Below are 18,786 nucleotides of genomic sequence, written 5' to 3' on the forward strand. Positions count from 1 at the left end.
GAGTGGTGACACACACACACAGAGCTGATGCAGCAAGATGACACAACAAAAAGAGACAGATCTCCAGTGCCACCTGATGAGAATACAAGTGGACATAGAAGAACACACAGTGACTGGATACAGAGAACAGACAATGGGGGAGGAAGGAGAAATAAATAAATAAATGTGTTTTAAAAAGATGACTGTCTATTATTATTTAAAAATTTTTTAATATAATGGGCTTTATTTTAAAAGAGGTTTTATTTATAATTATTTTTAATTTTGTTGCTTTAGATTACAGAAAAGTTATATCGAAAGTATCAGGTGTTAAAAACTGCTTTTTGACCTTGAATAAAAGGGAGAAATGGAATGGACAAATGAGTTTATATGGTATGAGTCTCCAGAAAAGAGTCGGGAGGTTATCAGAAGAGTATTGCTTATGCACACCTCGGCAGGGTCCCAGAAACAGCCAAAGTAGATACAACCCCAAGTACTGGTTCTCATGAGGGCTACAGAGACCCACAGGTTTTATGGTCATGGCAGATGGCTCTGGAGTTCAGAGCCATGTCAACTGGCCCTACTTTGGAGTTTGTGTTCCTGAGTGTGATGGAGTTGGACTCAGATGTGACCTTTCTACACAAGCTTCTTCTGTCACTTTTTCTGAACCTGTAGTTGGCACTTGGGTTGTTGTATACTCAGGAGACCTGAATCTCTGGACCATCCATGTGACAGCCATGCCCTGAGCCTCAGCAGACTTGCAACTCCTACTCTCTGGTTTATTGGACTTACCCTGGCCAGCTAACAGAGAGGTGAAGGTCAACCACCCCACCAGGGAGCCAAGAGTGCCTACAACTGCAAGCAGGAGAATTGCATCTATCATCCATGTGGAATCTAAGTCCCCTCTTGATACAGATTTGGAGTGGACATAACCATCCCAGGGTCCACAGGATGGAGGAATAGGGTATGGTTTATAGTGGACTTAGTGATAATCTACTATGGAACTATTGTGATTAGTAATGGAAGAAATTGTAGCACTGATGTGGAGAAAGTGGCCATGGTAACTACTGACGGTAAAGAGAGGGAAGAGAAGATATGATGTGGGGGCATTTTCAGGACTTGGAGTTGTCCTGGGTGGTACTGCAGGTATAGTTGCTGGACATTGTGTGATCTGCCATGGCCCACTGGGTGGACTAGGGAAGAGTTTAAACTCTTCCCATGTAAACCATGTAAACCATTACCCATGTGGTGCAGCAGTACTCCAAAATGTATTCACCAAATGCAATGAATGTGCCATGATGAAAGAGGTTGTTGATATGGGAGGAGTGGGGTGTGGGTGTGGGGTATATATTGGGCCCTCTTATATATATATTTTTAATGTAACATTTTAAAAAAATAAAGAGAGAAAAAATGTATGAGAGATTGCAATGTAAGCTCTCCATCCCCCATACCACCCTCCCTTTTTCAAGGTAGCTGTAACATTTATGATGTTGTATTTGTAAAAGCCATTCATTAAAAAATGCACATTTGAAAAAATATGACTCTCTTGTGGTAAAGACTAACCTACTTATAGCAATAATCTAAAAAATGAAAGCATCATTGTGACATTTATCACCACTTCACCCATCTAACAAATACTGAAAGAGGCAACTGCTATTGTTATAACCATTTTAAAACCAAAATCTTGAGCACAAATCAGAATTAAGAGAATCTACAGAATTTTCACATTTGCATGTATTTTTAGCTGATCTTTCAAAAATTCCACATATAATAAAACCACAACATTGAATCAAAACATTTAAGACTTGTGACAAAATTACTCTATAGAAGCAAGGAAAAGAGAGTGGAAATTTAACAGCAGTATATTTCTAGGATAAAATTCAATCAATTATTTCCTTTATCATAAAACAAAAGTCAGTGAGTCAACATTTTAATAACAGTAATCAAGTTATTTACTATTCAAGAATTTGCATTTTAATTTGTACCTTTAATATGTATCCACCCATATACTTAGATTAAATTAAATTTGGCCATCAAAAACACTTCACTCAGAATTCTAATCTTAACCATAAACCATAACTTTTCAAAGCATAGTCAAAAACTATACAATAATGCTACCATTTAGATTTATATGCTTCATCTGAAAGTCTTATCTTACAAACAGCAGTTTTGCCCTGTTTCTCTAGAATAAATATCCCTATGTCTAAACCTTTAAATGATAATAAAAAAGACAGATTCAAATAATTCATGCTATGCATTTTCCTTCATCGGGGTTTAATAAAAACAGAACCATCTGGTGGTGGAGCATCACCTTCCTTCCCAGTTAGTCTCTACCATCCCAGAAGCAGATGAGAGCTCTTTATTATATTTTTGGAAAAAAATAATACTTTAGAAAATATCACCCCATACATTTTTATAATGTGTGATTTCACATTAATTTAGCTCATTGTTAACATCTGCCTTTATTTATAAGAATAGTATTTCATTGTGTTTTACACTTGTGAATTTTATTTGCATGAGGCAGCATGGATTATCAATTTTTGCTATTTCTTTGGCATAAACCTGCGATGCTCAGGACAGCTTTGGTCATCTTTTCTTAGGACTTCTTATTAATGTGTTGCTCTGTTGTCAGTCTTTCTGATAATCTGTTCTTCTGACTGCAAGATTTAGCACCGTACATAATAGTCTTTTAGATGAATAGCTGCATTTCCATTTGTTTTTGGAGTTCTTGTGATTTCTTGGAAATCTTGTAGAATTCAGGGCAGAGTGGTGAATGTGATTTCTCAGCCATAGAAATTCCCAATTTAAATGGACAAGTACTGGCTTAGCTCTGCTAAACTACCCAGTGACCAGTTTTTTCCATGAAAGAACCAGCGTTGGTGCCAGATTGAATGTGTTTGGATGCCAGTGCCTCTCCTTTGAACCACCAGGCTGTTTCTTGTTTCTATTTCTAAAGCAGATCTTGCTACAACTAAAAATTACCAGTCCTGGGAAATAGTATTTTTATGTCTAAAATGTAGCTTTTGCCAATATATTCTGAGGTCTCATTGAGGTAAACAAAACAAGCTTAACTGAAGGGTGACTTTTACTTGTAAAAGCCGAACTTGGTATGAGTGAGAATAATATATTGCACTGTTAAAGCAATATCTGTTATATTTAAAATATAGCATTTGCCATAGACACTGACACCTAGGGAAATAGAATTGGTAAAATAAAGTGGGATTTTATTGTGAAAGTGCAAATTCACATGATTCAAAATATGCAGGAACCTTTAAACCAGAAGTGCCAATGCCTAAAATATCACATTCTAGCTGTATCTGGAGTTTGCTATATCCCAGCATTGCTCAGATAAATGAACAAAGTCTAGGCAAATCAGGATTTGTGCTTATTATCCCAAACTACTTAAGAAATACTGAGCTTGGCTAACCCAACGTTTTTTAGCGTTTATTTTTTATTGTGTTATTTGAAGATACATGGATCACAAAAAATGTTATGTTAAAAATTATGAGGTTCCCACATAACCCACCCCCCACCCCTCCACTCCTCCCACAGAATGCTTACTTGGAAGGGTATATATTCTTAGCTTAGGATTCTGTTAAGATCTTCTGACCATTTTTTAAATCAGCATTTGCTTTCTTATTTTGGGGTGTTAAGGCTTCTTTGTAAATTTGGATGTAAATCATTTAACAGGTGTGTTTTGTTAATATTTTTTCCAAATCTGTAGATTTTCTCTTCAATCCTTTATCAATGTCCTGCATAGAGCAGAAATTTACATTGAATAGAAAAAACTTATAAATTTTCATTTCTCATAGATCATGCTTAGGGTGCTTTATCTAAAAATGCATTTCTACACCCTGGGCCCCTATATTTCCTATATGTGTATTCTAGAAGTGTTATGCTGCATTTTACTTTTAAGTGATATGATTCATTTTTATTTAATTTTTATAAAATATTTACAATCTGTGCTTCAGTTCCTTTTTGTTTGGCCTGAATATAACTTATTGTTCCAATACCATTTGTCGAGAAGACCAAACTGTCTACATTAAATTGCCTCTGTGAAACACCTATTGAACACATTTGCAGAGTGTTTTATTCTATTTGTTTATTTGTCAACAGTATACTGTTTAATTATTGTGTTTTTATATTGTGTTGCAATTAGGTAATGTATTTCCTACAACTTTGTTCTTCTTCTTCTTCACTATTTTGTCTCAGGTACAAAAAGACTGGTCATTAGGTTTGTTGATTAAAATAAAGTCTGAGATAATTTGTAGTGGCATAGTGTTTTTCATTTTGGATAAGTATGGCTAGTCAGAAATTATAAAGGAGAAACAGGAGCATTTGATTTCCCTGACATTTTTAGATAAGGGAATTAAATCTATATAAAATGTATAAAAATATAAATTTAATGTGCTTTTAAAACTAATCACACCATGTATTATATTTTTTATGATTACTGTGTGTGGCTAAATTTGCATTGCTCTGTTATCTCTTCTAGGAATTTCATCCTCTACATGGAAACAGAAAACCAAACATGTGTCTTAGATTTTGCCCTCCTGGGTCTCTCAGATGATACGGGAGTGCAGCCTCTCCTCTTTGGGCTGTTCCTGTTGATGTAACTGGTCACCTTCCTGGGAATCTGCTCATCATCCTGGCCATCATCTTGGACTCCCACCTCCACACATCTATATACTCCTTCCTCTCCAACTTGTCTTTTAAAGATATCTGTTTCACCTCCACCACAGTCCCAAAGATGCTGCTGAACATCTAGACAGAAAGGAAAATCATAACTTTTGAAAGTTGCTTCAGACAGATATATTTTTTCATACTTTCTGGACAATTAGATAACTCCCTCTTGACTGTGATGCCCTAAGACCACTTTGTGGCCATCTGTGACCCCCTGCACTACATGGTCATCATGAACCCCTGGCTCTGTGTCCTCCTGCTGCTGACATCCTGCTTATTGAGTGTTTATACTCCCTTTTATAATGCTTAATGGTTTAGCAATTACTTTTTTGTTCAGAGTTGGAATTGCCCTACTTTTTCTGTGAACTTAATCAGGTAGTCGACTTGCTTCTTCTTGGTACCTTTCTCAATGACGTTGTGATGTATTTTGCACCTAGACTTCTGGGTTTTATTCCACTCAGTGGGATCCTTTTCTTTTTCTCCAAGTTTGTAGCCTCCATTTTCAGAATTTCATGAACTGAGGGCAAGTATAAATCATTTTTTACTTGTTGGTCTCACATCTCAGTTGTCACCCTGTTTTATGGTACAAGTCTCAGAGTGCATCTTAGCTCTACTGCTCCTGAAAACTCGAGGACAAGTGCATTAGTCTCAGTGATGTACATGGTGGTCATTCTTATGCTGACTCCCTTTATCTATAGTCTTAGAAACAAGGACACAAAGCAGGCCTTTAAAACACTGAGACACATTCTCTCTATAAAAGGATTCCTGTCTCAAGTTTAGAGAATTACTCATGACTAATAGAGATCAAACACTGGGAAATCTAAATTTAAATTCTTTATAAGTATATAGAAAGATAAGCTGTTATTTGTCTAATATCAGAACTCTATTTCTTTAAATTTTTTTATATCAAGGACAACTGTTTCTTTTGTATTATTTTACATCTTGTGGTCTTTCTTATTATATTCCCTGAAATCAGTATTGAAGGTAGAAACTGCTGCCAGGATTTTCAATAGTGAAATATTTCACACAGGTAATTCTGTATATATAAAATTAAAGCAGGTGCTGGAGTGATGAAGGTGTACTGCAGTCACTGCCAGCACTTGTGTTTAATGGCTTTGGTGAAAATAATCTCTCTTAGCAAAGGCTGTGTACCAGCTATCAGGGTTTTTATTCATTGACTCCAGAAAGATGTCACATCCTGATCTGGAGACATCATCTAATTGGTTTACAATAATTCAAATTCCATCTCTGATATAATCCCTTCTCCTGCACATTCTAAATCATAAGTTAAGTGAGGTTGTAATCAAGAGCACAATCTTTGATCCTTCAAACACTGATGGTCTCAATAATTTCTGTATTTCTCCCCAGTGATGTAAGTTTACCCCTTAAAACTTATTTTCATAGTTAAGGACTTTTTTTCTGGAAATTTCACTAAGCCCTTCCTACAATAATAATTCATATTTACAGATCACAAAAATAAGGTGCATGTTTTCCCTATTTGCTATGATACTTTTTCTCAAATATTAAACCCAGATATTAGGACACAATTTTAGGTTTTTATGGAGACTTACTGTGGTTGCATAAAAATTTTTAAAAATTAGATTTTTTAAAGTACACCATTAGTGAAATATAAAGAGGATTTCAACTCTGTTATCTTTTCCTAGAATGTACCTACTTACCTAGACCTTTACTCACTCCCCTATTCCTGCATCTTCAATTTTTCTCTCAAAAAAATATATTCCTGGTTTTATCAGTAGATTTTTAGCCTTATCCAGGACACTAAAATATGTGGAAACAATGATTCACTCTAAACTAGGACATAAATTTTCTCTCATGGAAAACTAAATTTATTCCTTAAGAATCTGTACCAAAAAAATACAAACATCAAGATACAAGAAAAAAAATCATATTGTGTGTTATTGATGAAACTAAACTGCATTTTAGGGTTTTTAAAAAATGGGAAACCTTGAAGAACAGCCTTAAAATTTGGCATTCAACTAAAGACACTTCAATAAATTGAGTGAGAGATAAACACCAGGTTACAGAGGGAAACAATATTTTTTCCTGGAGAAGTGGGAGACTTGGTTGCTGCCTGTAAACCATGAAGTGTTTTTTAGACAGAAGTAGGTGAAGACTCATTGTGAGTGAGCTCTGTTCTCTTCAATTGTATTATGTTGTGTGTGTAAAATAATTATCTACTGGGACCGTACCATGAGAAATTTAGAGAAGATGAACACTGTCAATTGAAGATTAACTGTCCAGAGTGGGGGAAGTTGAATGAACACCCTCAGGTCCAGGGAACATCATTTAAACTAAGGCACAGTAGAAAACTATAATGGAGTCTTTGCCTCTTATAATTTACTGTAATAATGTAGCCAGTGTCTAAGTGACAATATTTCAAACATGGCAACAATGATTCCTTCCTCCACTGCCAGGAGCTGAGTTTCCCATAGAAGCAAATTCTAGGGTAACAGTACTGAATAAGAAGGTCCTGCATTTCACCTCCTGGTGTCTTTCACCAATGCCACTCTTTCCATTTCTCCTCAATATCAGATCACCCTTCTCAGAAGAACTGGAAGCACCCACATATTAAGAGCTCTGAGTTACATCATCCTAAGTGTGGTTCATATATTTCATCTCCTGGAGTTTCCAGAATAAAGACATTTTGTATTTATTCATTATCCAAGGATGAAATCACCAGTGGAACAAAAAAATCACTGGAATGAGGCACAGAATTTCTGTTTTGCTGTGGGAAGGTAATATCATGGGAGGGAATGCTTTACTGGCAGTAACTGCAGGGATACAGAAAAAGCCTCAGGTGTAAAAGTTCACAGATATAAATTTGTTTTTTTCTCCTGATTCCTCTCTGAGGTTGCAGGGGACTTTGGTTTTCATGGTAGCTAAATTTCTCACAGTTCAACTGCATAGAAATTTTAAATTTTCAGCATTGTATATTTCAGCTTTAGAGGTTCTATTTATTTCATTATTGAAATATGTTTATGCCATTTTATATATTTGCAATACTCTTTTTAATTTTATAAAACTCATTAAAAAGTGTTGCTTCATATACTGTGTCTGAACAATTTCAAACTCTGAAACAGTTAAAGGCTTTTTCCCACTGTTTGCTTTTCTTCTGGCTCTTAGTCATGGTAACTTGTTTTCTTAGTGTTTATCTGTATTTAAGATTGTGTTAAGTTCATTTGTTGGGCCCATATTTGTGTGAATTCTTGGAGGTCTTGATGGAAAAGAGAGGATTTACATTTGAAATTGTTTTACCCTTCGGAAGTCAGAATCACTTAATGCTAATTTTTCCACCTACAGCTTTTCAGGCCACAAAGGGGCTTTGATTTCAAAGTGCACACTGGCTTATCATCCAAAGGGCTTTCCCAACAGGTAGCACCAGTGTCAGTGCAAGTGTTTATCTTGATATCCATATTGCATTAGTGTGTATATACATTCTTAACCTTTAAAATTCTGCTATAATTCCAAAAATATTACTTTTATACCGTAACATATACTGTATAAAACTCTTACCTGAGTTTTGACTTATGAGAATTTTGGACTTCATTTTCACGTGAAACCTATTCACTAATACAGAATCTCAAATTCTTCAGTGGGGACTATCTTCTAAAATGACAGCTGTCATTTGAAATCTACTATCCATCATGGTCCATTTTGTTATTTATTTTGTGGCTAAATTAATTTCTTTTGTTAGGCTAGTTTAGGGAGGAATTTAAAAGATTCAGGAAAACTTACAGGTGTGAACCCTCATATTTTAAAACATTGCAAATCAATAGCCTAACTACAGATTTGCAGTAACTAAAAATGAAGGGCAAACTGAACCTAAATATAGTAGAAGGATTTAAATAATAAATATTTACATGGGAAGAAATGAAATAGAATAAAATAATTGAAAGAAGCAATGGAATTGATTCTTGGAATATTTCAATAAAATAGACAATGTTTATTTAGAATGGGAAAGAAAAAACAGAGAGGAATGAAATCACTAAAATTCAGAATGAAACCAGGGATCTTGCTAGATATTGGTGATATTAAAGGGATTATGAATGACTATTATGGACAATTGTCTGCCAATATCTAGAAAACCTGGAAGAAATGGACCAATTCTTAGAAACACACAATTTACCTTAATTGGCTGAAAAGAAATAGATCTCACCAAAAGTGTAACAAGAAGAGATTCAATAATTCATCAAAAACCTCCCCAAAATATGTGTAGAATCAGACAGTTTCCATAATGAAATCTATGAAATACTCAAGGATGAAATACTTATAATACTCAAAATCTTCCAACTTGAATTCAGGGTATCTCTCCAAACTCATTCTACGATCCTAAAATTATTTTGATACCAAAGCTACATAAAGACATAAGGAAAGAAAACCAAGGAATAAATTTCTCTAAAAAAATATGGATCCAAAATCACTCAGCAAAAATTGGCATACCAAATCCAACAGAATATTAGATGTATCCATGTCCTAGTGAGATTTATCTCAGTACTCAAGAGTGTTCAAAATAAGGAAATCAGTGTAATATACCACATTAACACAATGAAGAGAAAAATCACATGAAAATCTCAATTAGTGCAAAAATGTGAGTGATAAGTTCCAACACTGTTTCATGATAAAAACACTCAGGATAATAAAAATACCTTCCTCAACATGATTAACAGCATATATGTGAGAGCACAAGTAATCTTGTCCTCAATGCTGAAAGAATGAAAGCCATCCTCTTAAGCTCTGGAACAAGACAAGAATGGCTTCTTTCTCTATTGCTATTCAGTAATGTACTGGGAGTTAGGAAATTAGGCCATAAAAATAAATAAAATGAATCCAAATTAGAAAGGAAGAAGTAAAACTATCTATGTTCATGATGTCACATTCCTTTATAGGGAATATGACAAAGTATCCACAAGAAACCTCTAGATCTCATAAATGAATGCAGCCAAATACAAGGTATGAGATATTTTTTTTAGTTTCTGGGGGTCAAGGATTGAACAATGAAGGTGTTCTAGCACCTAAGCCATACCCACTCCAAGCTGTGAAAGTAACATGCAAAAATTTGTCCTGTTTTATACACCTGCAAAGAACAGTCTTAATTGTACATTTTAAAAATCCATATACCATAGCATCTAAAACAACAAATTACTTAGGAATAATTTTAACTGAATAGGTGAAGGACTTACACAACAGAAACTAGAAAATACTGTTGCAAGAAATTAGAGAGGGTGTAAGGAATTGGAAAAAATAATCTGTGTTCATGGATAGGAAGAATTCCTATTATTAAGTTACCAGTACTACCCAGCAATCCATTGCTTCATTTTTATCCCTGTCAAAGTCCCAGGAGACTTTTTAAGCAGAAACAGAAAGGGAAATCTTTATTCAGATGGAATTATATTTTATCAGGACTGAGTATACTATGTTAAGAAGATCTATTTATTTTCATGTCTTTGGCCCTTTTAGACCTGGAGATGTTTGCGATCAAGCACAATATCTTATACCTTTCATCATCCCCAGGATATAGTTTAGTGCTTACCTTACAGTATTCTGAAAAAATATTTATTTAATGACTGAGAAAACAAACAGTTGAGTGAGTTGAGCAGATATTGTTAACTATGCTGGAGAAAACAGAAGCAGTGAGACATGAGGAAATCTTGTTTAGAGAGGATGGCCTCATGAATGAGAGCCAATGCCAGAAGACACAGGTAAGATTCAGAAGAGATTTTAGTGTATCCAGAATCTCTCTCCGGACTGAGCAATAGGGAAATCATTCAGGGGAATCTTGCAGTCCAAGAGCCCACACCTAAAGAGAGGTGACCTACTCCTGGGAGGAAGGAGTGCACTGGGAAAATAAATGAACGTGGAGCTCCAAAGCTGTCTCCCAAAGGTCAAAATTGGCACAAGAATTTATTGGGTTTTTCTTTCTTTCCTCTGGAAAATTAAATATCTCATGGAGGAGAAAAGCAAAAGAATACTTCATTAACGATGCTCACGGGAAAGACATCCTTCAAGGTACAGAAACCCTAAATGCTTCCCTAAACTACTGCAAGTCTACGTTTCTCTGATGATGAGGAAACACAATTGTATTTTCTAGAGACCTTGTGAGTGGAAGCATCTCCCTGACCTTCCTGGGAGCAGTGCTTCCACCTTCATCTTCATTCAAGAAAGAATTGGTGAGCTTAGACCCTTCCTTGGTAACTTCAGAGATTCCTCACAGGTACTGCGGGAATGTGTTATGGCTAAAAGTAACCCTGTTATTAGTGGTAACTTGAGACCTAACAGGGTACATACATAAAGGAAGCAAAATATTTCAAAGTTCTGCCTATCTAAACAGCCTGAGTGCAAGTAGATACTGGATACCTAAAATATCTTCCTTCTACAGTCTGTCTTTTCTGGCCTTAGCTCTCCCTTATGGGGCTTCCCTTTCTTAGCAAGATTTTTTCTTGTTTCACTGCTTCTTCTTTCTCCACATTTCTTAGATGTGTCTGTTTCTTCACTTTCCTCTTTGTAGATATTACCAGTAGGGAAGTTGTGAGCTTTGTCATGATGATGTGAGGGAGTGTTGCTGAGGGGGGGGAGAGGTGGGATGGGGGCGGTAGGGTTCAATGGGACCTCATATATATATATATTTTTAATGTAATATTATTACAAAGTAAATTTTTTAAAAATCATCAAAATGGACATGATGCCCTCACAACACTGCTCTGAGACCACCTTACTTTTTTGTGGTATATTTGCTACAGATTGAGTTAATAAGAGGTGTATGCATTGGTGATGTGTCATTTTTTACTTTTCCGCTTAGGCTCACTGTATTGTATTAACTAACCCCCAAATCACTGACCTGCTCTTAAAAAAAAAAAACAACAAGAAAAGAGGAAGGAAGGAAAGAAGGAAAGTAGGAAGGAAGGATGGAAAAGGAAAAAAGCTTTATATTGTGTTAATACTTTTTGTTGATCAAATCACAGGGAAACATGTACTGTAACTGAATAAAACATGTATCAAATTGTTGGTGTAAGTATTACTAATGGGTAGAATTACACAGCAAATATCAGATCATTCCTTGTATAGGACAATATGCCACTTAAAATAAATTTGAGATGAAAAGAAAAACATAATTTCCAAGCAATAACAGTACTTTATTATTTTAGGAAATGTGGTAGTATCTTCTACCACATGAACACACAGTTTGACAATTAGAAGGTGCAAAAGCTTTTTGAATACTTTTAAGAATTTGGTGTGGAAAGTTGACAAATGAGATGGTTCTTTCACTAAATAGTAACTAGGCCCATCATACCTTTTATTTATTTGGGGTGGTCTTTTTATTATATCTGACAGTTGAAGGTATTTCTGTCATAGCTGTAAACAAACTTATCATAAATATGTTAAAACATACTCTGCATACTATGATTTGCATATCTTTTTGACCTGAAAATCTGAAGGCTAATTCAAACTGGCAGGTTTTAGACATTTCAAGAAAATCAAAACTATTTTAATACCAAAACTTTAGATTTCCTGAAGAATTTAGTGAGAAATGATAGAACATACATTAAAATTGACAAAATTTTGGAAGTTCAATTCAATAAAATATAATATAACCTTCAAAAACCTTTCAGATATTGTGTTTGAGGTTTTGTAATGTTTAAGTGATTTATGTTAATCATAGTGCAATATCGTGAATTCATTTTTACCAGTAAACTATGAAATGCAAATTTTTGAGTTGCATTTATGTTACTATAATTAAAATTAAAATATACAAATAATTTTCTTTTTAGTCTTTACTAAAATAAATTACACTTGATCTATTAACTAAATAATTTGAGCATTTTTAAAGTATATGGAGAAAATTAACTGAGACATTCACTATAAGATACATGGTATCTAAAAATCTCTCAATATAGTTCTCATAATCAGCAATCATTTTATAGATGAGGGGCTACATTATAGGTCTTAACATGTTACAAACATAATATTCCTAATAGATTTGGAATAACATGATCAATTAAAGGGTTTTAGCAGTTATGATTTTATGTCAGATGAACACAGATGTCTACTTTCTTGAAGAGAATGGCAATTTTCTGATAGTAACTCCTAGAGTACACTGTACCCAGAAACCATGCCAGTGATTTGTAAAATCAAGAGACCTAGGGCACATGGGCCCCTCAGTGTTAACTTTTGGAGTAAATTTTAAGTCAATGTTGGAGGTAAGTTACTACCAGGTTAGAGGTGTGGAAGAGAGGAAAGTTCTTGGAAGAGGAATAGTAAACTCTTGACTTACCTGACTCATAACCCAGTGTTTGGAGAAGAGAAAATCAAGAAAAACAGTCTCCCTCCCCAGATCAATGTCAAAGAAGGAAATGATTAACAAAAAGGCAGATGCTCCCTAATGAGCAAATATCTCCTCTGCTGCACTCAGTTATCTTATGTACACTCAGGCTGGATGGCTTATGGGTGTTTCTTTGGGGTCCCAAGTCTGGTTTAAGGACTGATGCCCGACTCTCTTCTGCTGTCTTTTGTGGGGGTACAGCCTCAGTCTCCTTCACCAACCAAGGACTTTGGACTTCTACAGAAATACCATCTTACCAATTCCATCCAAGTGAGTCAGAGGGCTCAGCAAAACATGCAGGGAAGATTCTGGTTGGATGGAATTTGGGAGTTTTGTCTTGAGCTCATCTGGGATCTACTCCAGCCTGACCCAGAGCTGAATGATCATTGTACTAGTTCTCAGGCCTGCTAAGATAATGGATTTTTTTTTATGTTAAAAATGATTGTCCATTTGAGTCAGTAATACAGGATACATTACAGATGACTAAGAAAGGAGAAAGGAAACCCATTTAGAAGGGGGAAAAGCAGGGATAAAGCAGTTCCAGGAAAAGGGAAATACCTGTTCAAGGAGTTTTGTAGTTAGGTGGGAATAGGGGAATGGGCTAGTAGCAGTGGCAGAATGTTCAGTGAATTGAGGCACTGCTTTTTTTTGTTTTACATTTAGGATGAGGTATATTTAAGCAAATGGCTCTTTGATAGGAAATATCTAATATAATGGAGGTAGATATTTCCTTTCAGTAGCATTTCATGAGGCATATACTCACACATTGGATAGTCACATAAAAAAAGTTGTTTTTATATAATGGGTGGAATTTATATACTACATCATTTACTCAGTGACCTTTTTTTTTTTTTAGAAAGATCAGGTCTTTACTGCAAAATTATTCAAAAATATCACAGCAGCACGCCCTTTAAGGTATTACAAAGCACTCTTCAAGACCAGAGGCTCACAGTTTATTTCATAAAAGCACAATTTATTAATAGTGTGGGCTCCTGCACACTCAGGGACCTGGGGCAATTATGGCTCTGTACAAGCCGAGTTTGTGGTTTGGCCTGAGTGTTGCTGTTGGGGGCTGGAGAAAAGGACCTATTTTATTGTTTAAGAGACTCTGGTTTTCTGGTCACAGGCTTCCAGCTTGGGGATGGAGAAGCTGTGTGGCAGCCTCCTCCCCCTGCACCTCAGCAATTACGCCTACTGGGCAAGTTACCTATGTTGTCCGTTGGTCATTTACATTCCCCATTGCAGCTTATTTTTGCAACTCTCTACCTTTATATATTAGGGTGTATGTCCTTCTTCTTTATAAGTAAACTTTCAATAAAAAAACTGCAAGTTTTTCCCTTCAACTTTGCTCTTTGCCATTTAGTTCTTCTATGTCTTTATAAACACTTTTGGAGGAATGTGTTAATGTCTATCATCATTATATATGATGTTCACCTCATTATTTTTCAAACTTAGAAAGTTCTGCTTCCATTAGATTAATAGATCAATTTTTAATTGCATTACCAACTGTTTTTCCTCATCGTGCCTTTTGGGGTTAGATCTACTTCTGAAATTGCATCACTTTCTGCCATCCTTTGGAAGGCATTTTACTTTGCAGTGGACCACAGGTGGCTTTTATTCTTTACATAATCTGGAACAATTTTCAGTCTGCTCTTGCTGGAAAAGCAACAATGGAACTGAAATAAGGCTGTTGAATAGGCTCTGAGAGATGCAGAAAGAATGACAATTGAGAGTCTAAAATTCAAAATAAGACATATCTGATTCCAAAAATTTTGCCCTTAATAAAATTTAAAAAGACATCAAATGCATCATATAAAAATTCCCAACATTGTTGTACTAGTTACATATTTTCAGTTGTGAAACATTTGTTTATTTCCATAGGTCATTTTATGCTTGAAGCGACCATTCTATTAAGTGTCTTGTCATTGTAAAAAGATATCACTGCCTTTGTCTTTTTTGTGAATTTCTTTTTGTTCTTTTTTTAGTTTTTCTGGGCTTCAAGGGTGATAAAACTGGAATTGGATTGCCATCAGAAGCAAGAAAGGATTTCTTCATCACAATTTCTCATGTGATGCTTGAGTTTTTATCTTTCCTTTTAAGTCTATTTAATTCCTTCCTGTCTTATTACTGAGCAGATATTTTATGTTCCTTTAAATAAAGGGAATAAAGTGATCATAACAAAAGGGAGCACTGTGTTTACATGAGCATGGGAGGCTTGTCAGCTAGAATTTCAGAGCACCCTTTCTAAATACTTGGAGAATGGAAAAACTGATGTTGTCAGCTTGCATTTTATTTACTCCTGGATTATCTGTGTGGCTGAGTATGAGAAGAGCATGATGTTAACTCCAGCCCAATGATGCTAAGGTGTGCATTATGTGTGTGTGTGTGTGTGTGTGTGAGGGGTGTATGGGATATGATGTGTGATGTGATCAGTCCTCAGAGCAGTGGCATCTAAGCTCATATATTACAATAGGTTGTCTTCTATAGTACAGAGCCTGGAGGCTATTCTAAAAATGCCAATAAGACCAGTTCCATTCCATTTGGTGGGATAGCTTTGCATCCAAATTAATGAATAGTGAGAGGTTCAGAATATGGATAAAGAACTCCCTGAATTTGAAGATTCAGCAGCAACAAGTCTGTCTTGTTCTTAAACTTCCTCTGAAATCATCTCTATTCACTATCCTCTTAATCATTTCCCTGCCACACTGACCTCCTTGTTCACTCTGAACATTGGATAAAAGTCATTTTTAGGGTCTTTTTCCTAGAAGTTATCCCACTGGGCACAAATTTCCCCTTACATCCTCATGGCTACTGCCTTCTTTTCCTTTAGGTGCCTCTTTGAATTTCACATCATATATGGGACTTTTCTGAACACCAAGTGAAAAACAGCTCCATCATTTCACTTTTTTTACCTGCTTTCTTTTCCTTAAAGCATGTGAAATCATCCCCTTTGTAATATGATTGTGTTTTAATTGCATGTATTCTATGTGTGCTGATGGTTGGGACTTTTGAGTTACAGCATTGTAAACTCATTGCCACAACTCTACTTGCCTCTTAGTCACAACTCAATACATATTCCACAAATGAATGAATATCTCATGTAATCCATAGTGTTCATGAATTCTTGGTAAAGGGCTGAGTTAGGGGGATGGAATTCCTAGTCATAGGTGGCACTACAAATACCCTAAAGGGATAAGATCTATATAAATAATATAATATTAAATTTATCACTGAAATAGGCAATGTAACATTTCTGTTTGGATAGTGCTACTTGCTTTGTTCCTTTTTGTTTCTTCTTAGTCTCATCAGGCACATGGGACCTGGAAATGAAACGCAAATTTCAGAATTTCTTCTCCTGGGATTTACAGAAGTTCCAGGAGTGCAACCCCTCCTCTTTGGGTTGTTCCTGTCCATGTACCTGGTCACCATTTTTGGGAACCTGCTCATCATCCTGGCCATCATCATTGACTGTCACCTCCACACACCCATGTACTTCTTCCTCTCAATCTTGTCCCTTTGTGATATTGGTTTATCCTCCACTACTGTCCCAAAGATGCTGGAGAACATCCAGGCACAGAGTAGAATCATAACCTATGCAGGCTGCCTCACCCAGATGTATTTTTTCTTGCTCTTTGGAGGGTTGGATGACTGCCTCCTGGCCGTGATGGCCTATGACCGCTTTGTGGCCATCTGCCACCCCCTTCACTATACAGTCTCTATGAAACCCCAGATCTGTGTCCTGATGGCTCTGGGGTCCTGGACCATGAGTGTTATGGAATCCTGTTTACAGAGTTTATTGGTGTCACAACTGTCCTTTTGTTCAAGTGTAGAAATCCCAAACTTTTTCTGTGAACTTCGTCAGATGGTCCAACTTGCCTGTTCTGACACTTTTCTCAATTACTTAGTAATGTATTTAATAGCTGGAGTGCTGGCTGGGGGTCCCCTTGCTGGAATCCTTTTCTCCTACTATAAGATTGTTTCCTCTGTATTTGCAATCTCGTCAGCTCAGGGGAAATATAAAGCATTTTCAACCTGTACATCTCACCTCTCAGTAGTCTCCTTATTTTATTTCACGACCATAGGGGTGTACCTCAGTCCTGCTGCTTCACACAACGCACATTCAGGTGCACCAGTCGCGGTCATGTATACTATGGTCACACCCATGCTGAACCCCTTCATCTATAGTCTGAGGAATAAAGTATAAAGAAGGCTCTGAAAAAATGCTTTGGGAGGAAAGTCTGCAAAGTGTCATTTGTCTTGCAGCAGCTGAAAGGCCAGTTTTAGCAGCTCCTAAACCTTCAGATCTACATATTTCCTTTCTTTGTTCAGTAGGTGCATATAGACCTGCCTAGAGTCAAGATGACCTCAAAAATGAAGAAGTAAAATTTTAAAGCACACATTGTGTTATAGAGCAAGATTTTATTTTTGATAATGAAAGAGTTCTCCTTGAAGTATGCATGATTCATGTACATATTTAAGGAGTTTTTCAGTGTTGTTCAGGAATGGATTGCATTTTCTGAATAATTTCATTGGATCACCTCCTGTTCCTGCTTGAATTCTACCAATGCTGCCTATGAATATCACTTCTTGATTTCCTCTGAATAAAATATCTGCTTTTGTTCAAAACTGTCATAAAATTTAAAGAGGTGACAAAATACAACCTAGGTATTTCCTCTATCAGTCAGTAATTTATCTCTTGTATGTTCAAATCTCTAATCTATATTCTTTTCTTAAAAAATCAAATTTATTGATACAGCTTAATAAAGCATACAATCCACCCAGAGTGTTCAATTAATGGTATTTAGTTAATCACATAGACCTGTATTCATTAATTTCTAATATATATTCTTGATCAGATACGACTAAACACAGGAAGATTGACATTTTGGCTATCATACCTCTTTTAATGGAGTGTTCTGATTTGCAGCCATAAATTGCTGCTGCACAAACCTCCATGCCATTGCAAGTACTTATGGCTACCTAGATGGTGACATTCATTGTATGATATTTTAAAAAACAATTTTATTAAATAATAATCACACACTGTACAATACATACAAAGTGTACATTCAGTTGCCTTTGGTATAATTAAAGGCTTATTCATCACTGAAATCAACTTTATTTACTTTTACAATTTATTTTATTTTTTAATTTTTATTTATTTATTTATTTTTAATTTTCTTAATTTTTTAATTTTTTTTCATTTTTTAAAAATATTACATTTAAAAAATATGAGGTCCCCATTCACTCTCACCCCCCCCACCCCACCATTCCCTCCACAGCCACACTCTCCCCCATCATCACGACACATCCATTGCATTTGGTGAGTACATCTCTGGGCATTGCTGCACATCATGGTCAATGGTCCACATCATAGCCCATACTCCCATGTTCCATCCAGTGGACTGTGGGAGGATCTACAATGTCCAGTAATTGTCCCTGCAACACCACTCAGGACAACTTCAAGTCCCAAAAATGCCTCCACATTTCATCTCTTCCTCCCATTCCCTGCACCCAGCAACCACCATGGCCACTTTTTCCACACGAATGCCACATTTTCTCAATTACTAACCACAATAGTTCATGAATAGAATATCAGTAAGTCCACTCTGATCCTTACTGTTTTCCTCTTTCCTGTGGACCTTGGCTTGTTTGTGTCCATTTCACATCTATGTCAAGAGGGGGCTTAGAGTCCATATGGATACTGGATGTAATCCTCCTGCTTTCAGTTGTAGGCACTCTTGGCTCTGTGGTGTGGTGGTTGACATTCTTCAACTCCATGTTAGCTG

The 18,786-nt window shown here is 36.0% G+C and overlaps 1 protein-coding gene and 1 pseudogene across 1 annotated transcript; both read left to right on the forward strand.

The window, feature by feature from the left end:
- Positions 1-1,033: 1,033 nt before the first annotated feature.
- On the forward strand, positions 1,034-5,439 carry LOC139438508 (olfactory receptor 7A10-like; annotated as a pseudogene).
- Positions 5,440-16,409: 10,970 nt separating this feature from the next.
- LOC131277492 (olfactory receptor 7A10-like) lies at positions 16,410-17,201 on the forward strand. Its single transcript, XM_058292531.2, has one exon. The coding sequence runs from the start codon at positions 16,410-16,412 to the stop codon at positions 17,199-17,201; it is 792 nt and encodes a 263-aa protein (XP_058148514.2).
- The last annotated feature ends 1,585 nt before the right edge of the window (positions 17,202-18,786 follow it).

This window comes from Dasypus novemcinctus, unplaced genomic scaffold (assembly GCF_030445035.2).
Source record: "Dasypus novemcinctus isolate mDasNov1 unplaced genomic scaffold, mDasNov1.1.hap2 scaffold_108, whole genome shotgun sequence".
NCBI classification, from domain to species: Eukaryota; Metazoa; Chordata; class Mammalia; order Cingulata; family Dasypodidae; genus Dasypus; species Dasypus novemcinctus.

Bases quoted from the DNA above. Each gene is read 5' to 3' on its own strand.
- LOC131277492 (XM_058292531.2), top strand. From the start codon at position 16,410: ATGTACCTGGTCACCATTTTTGGGAACCTGCTCATCATCCTGGCCATC.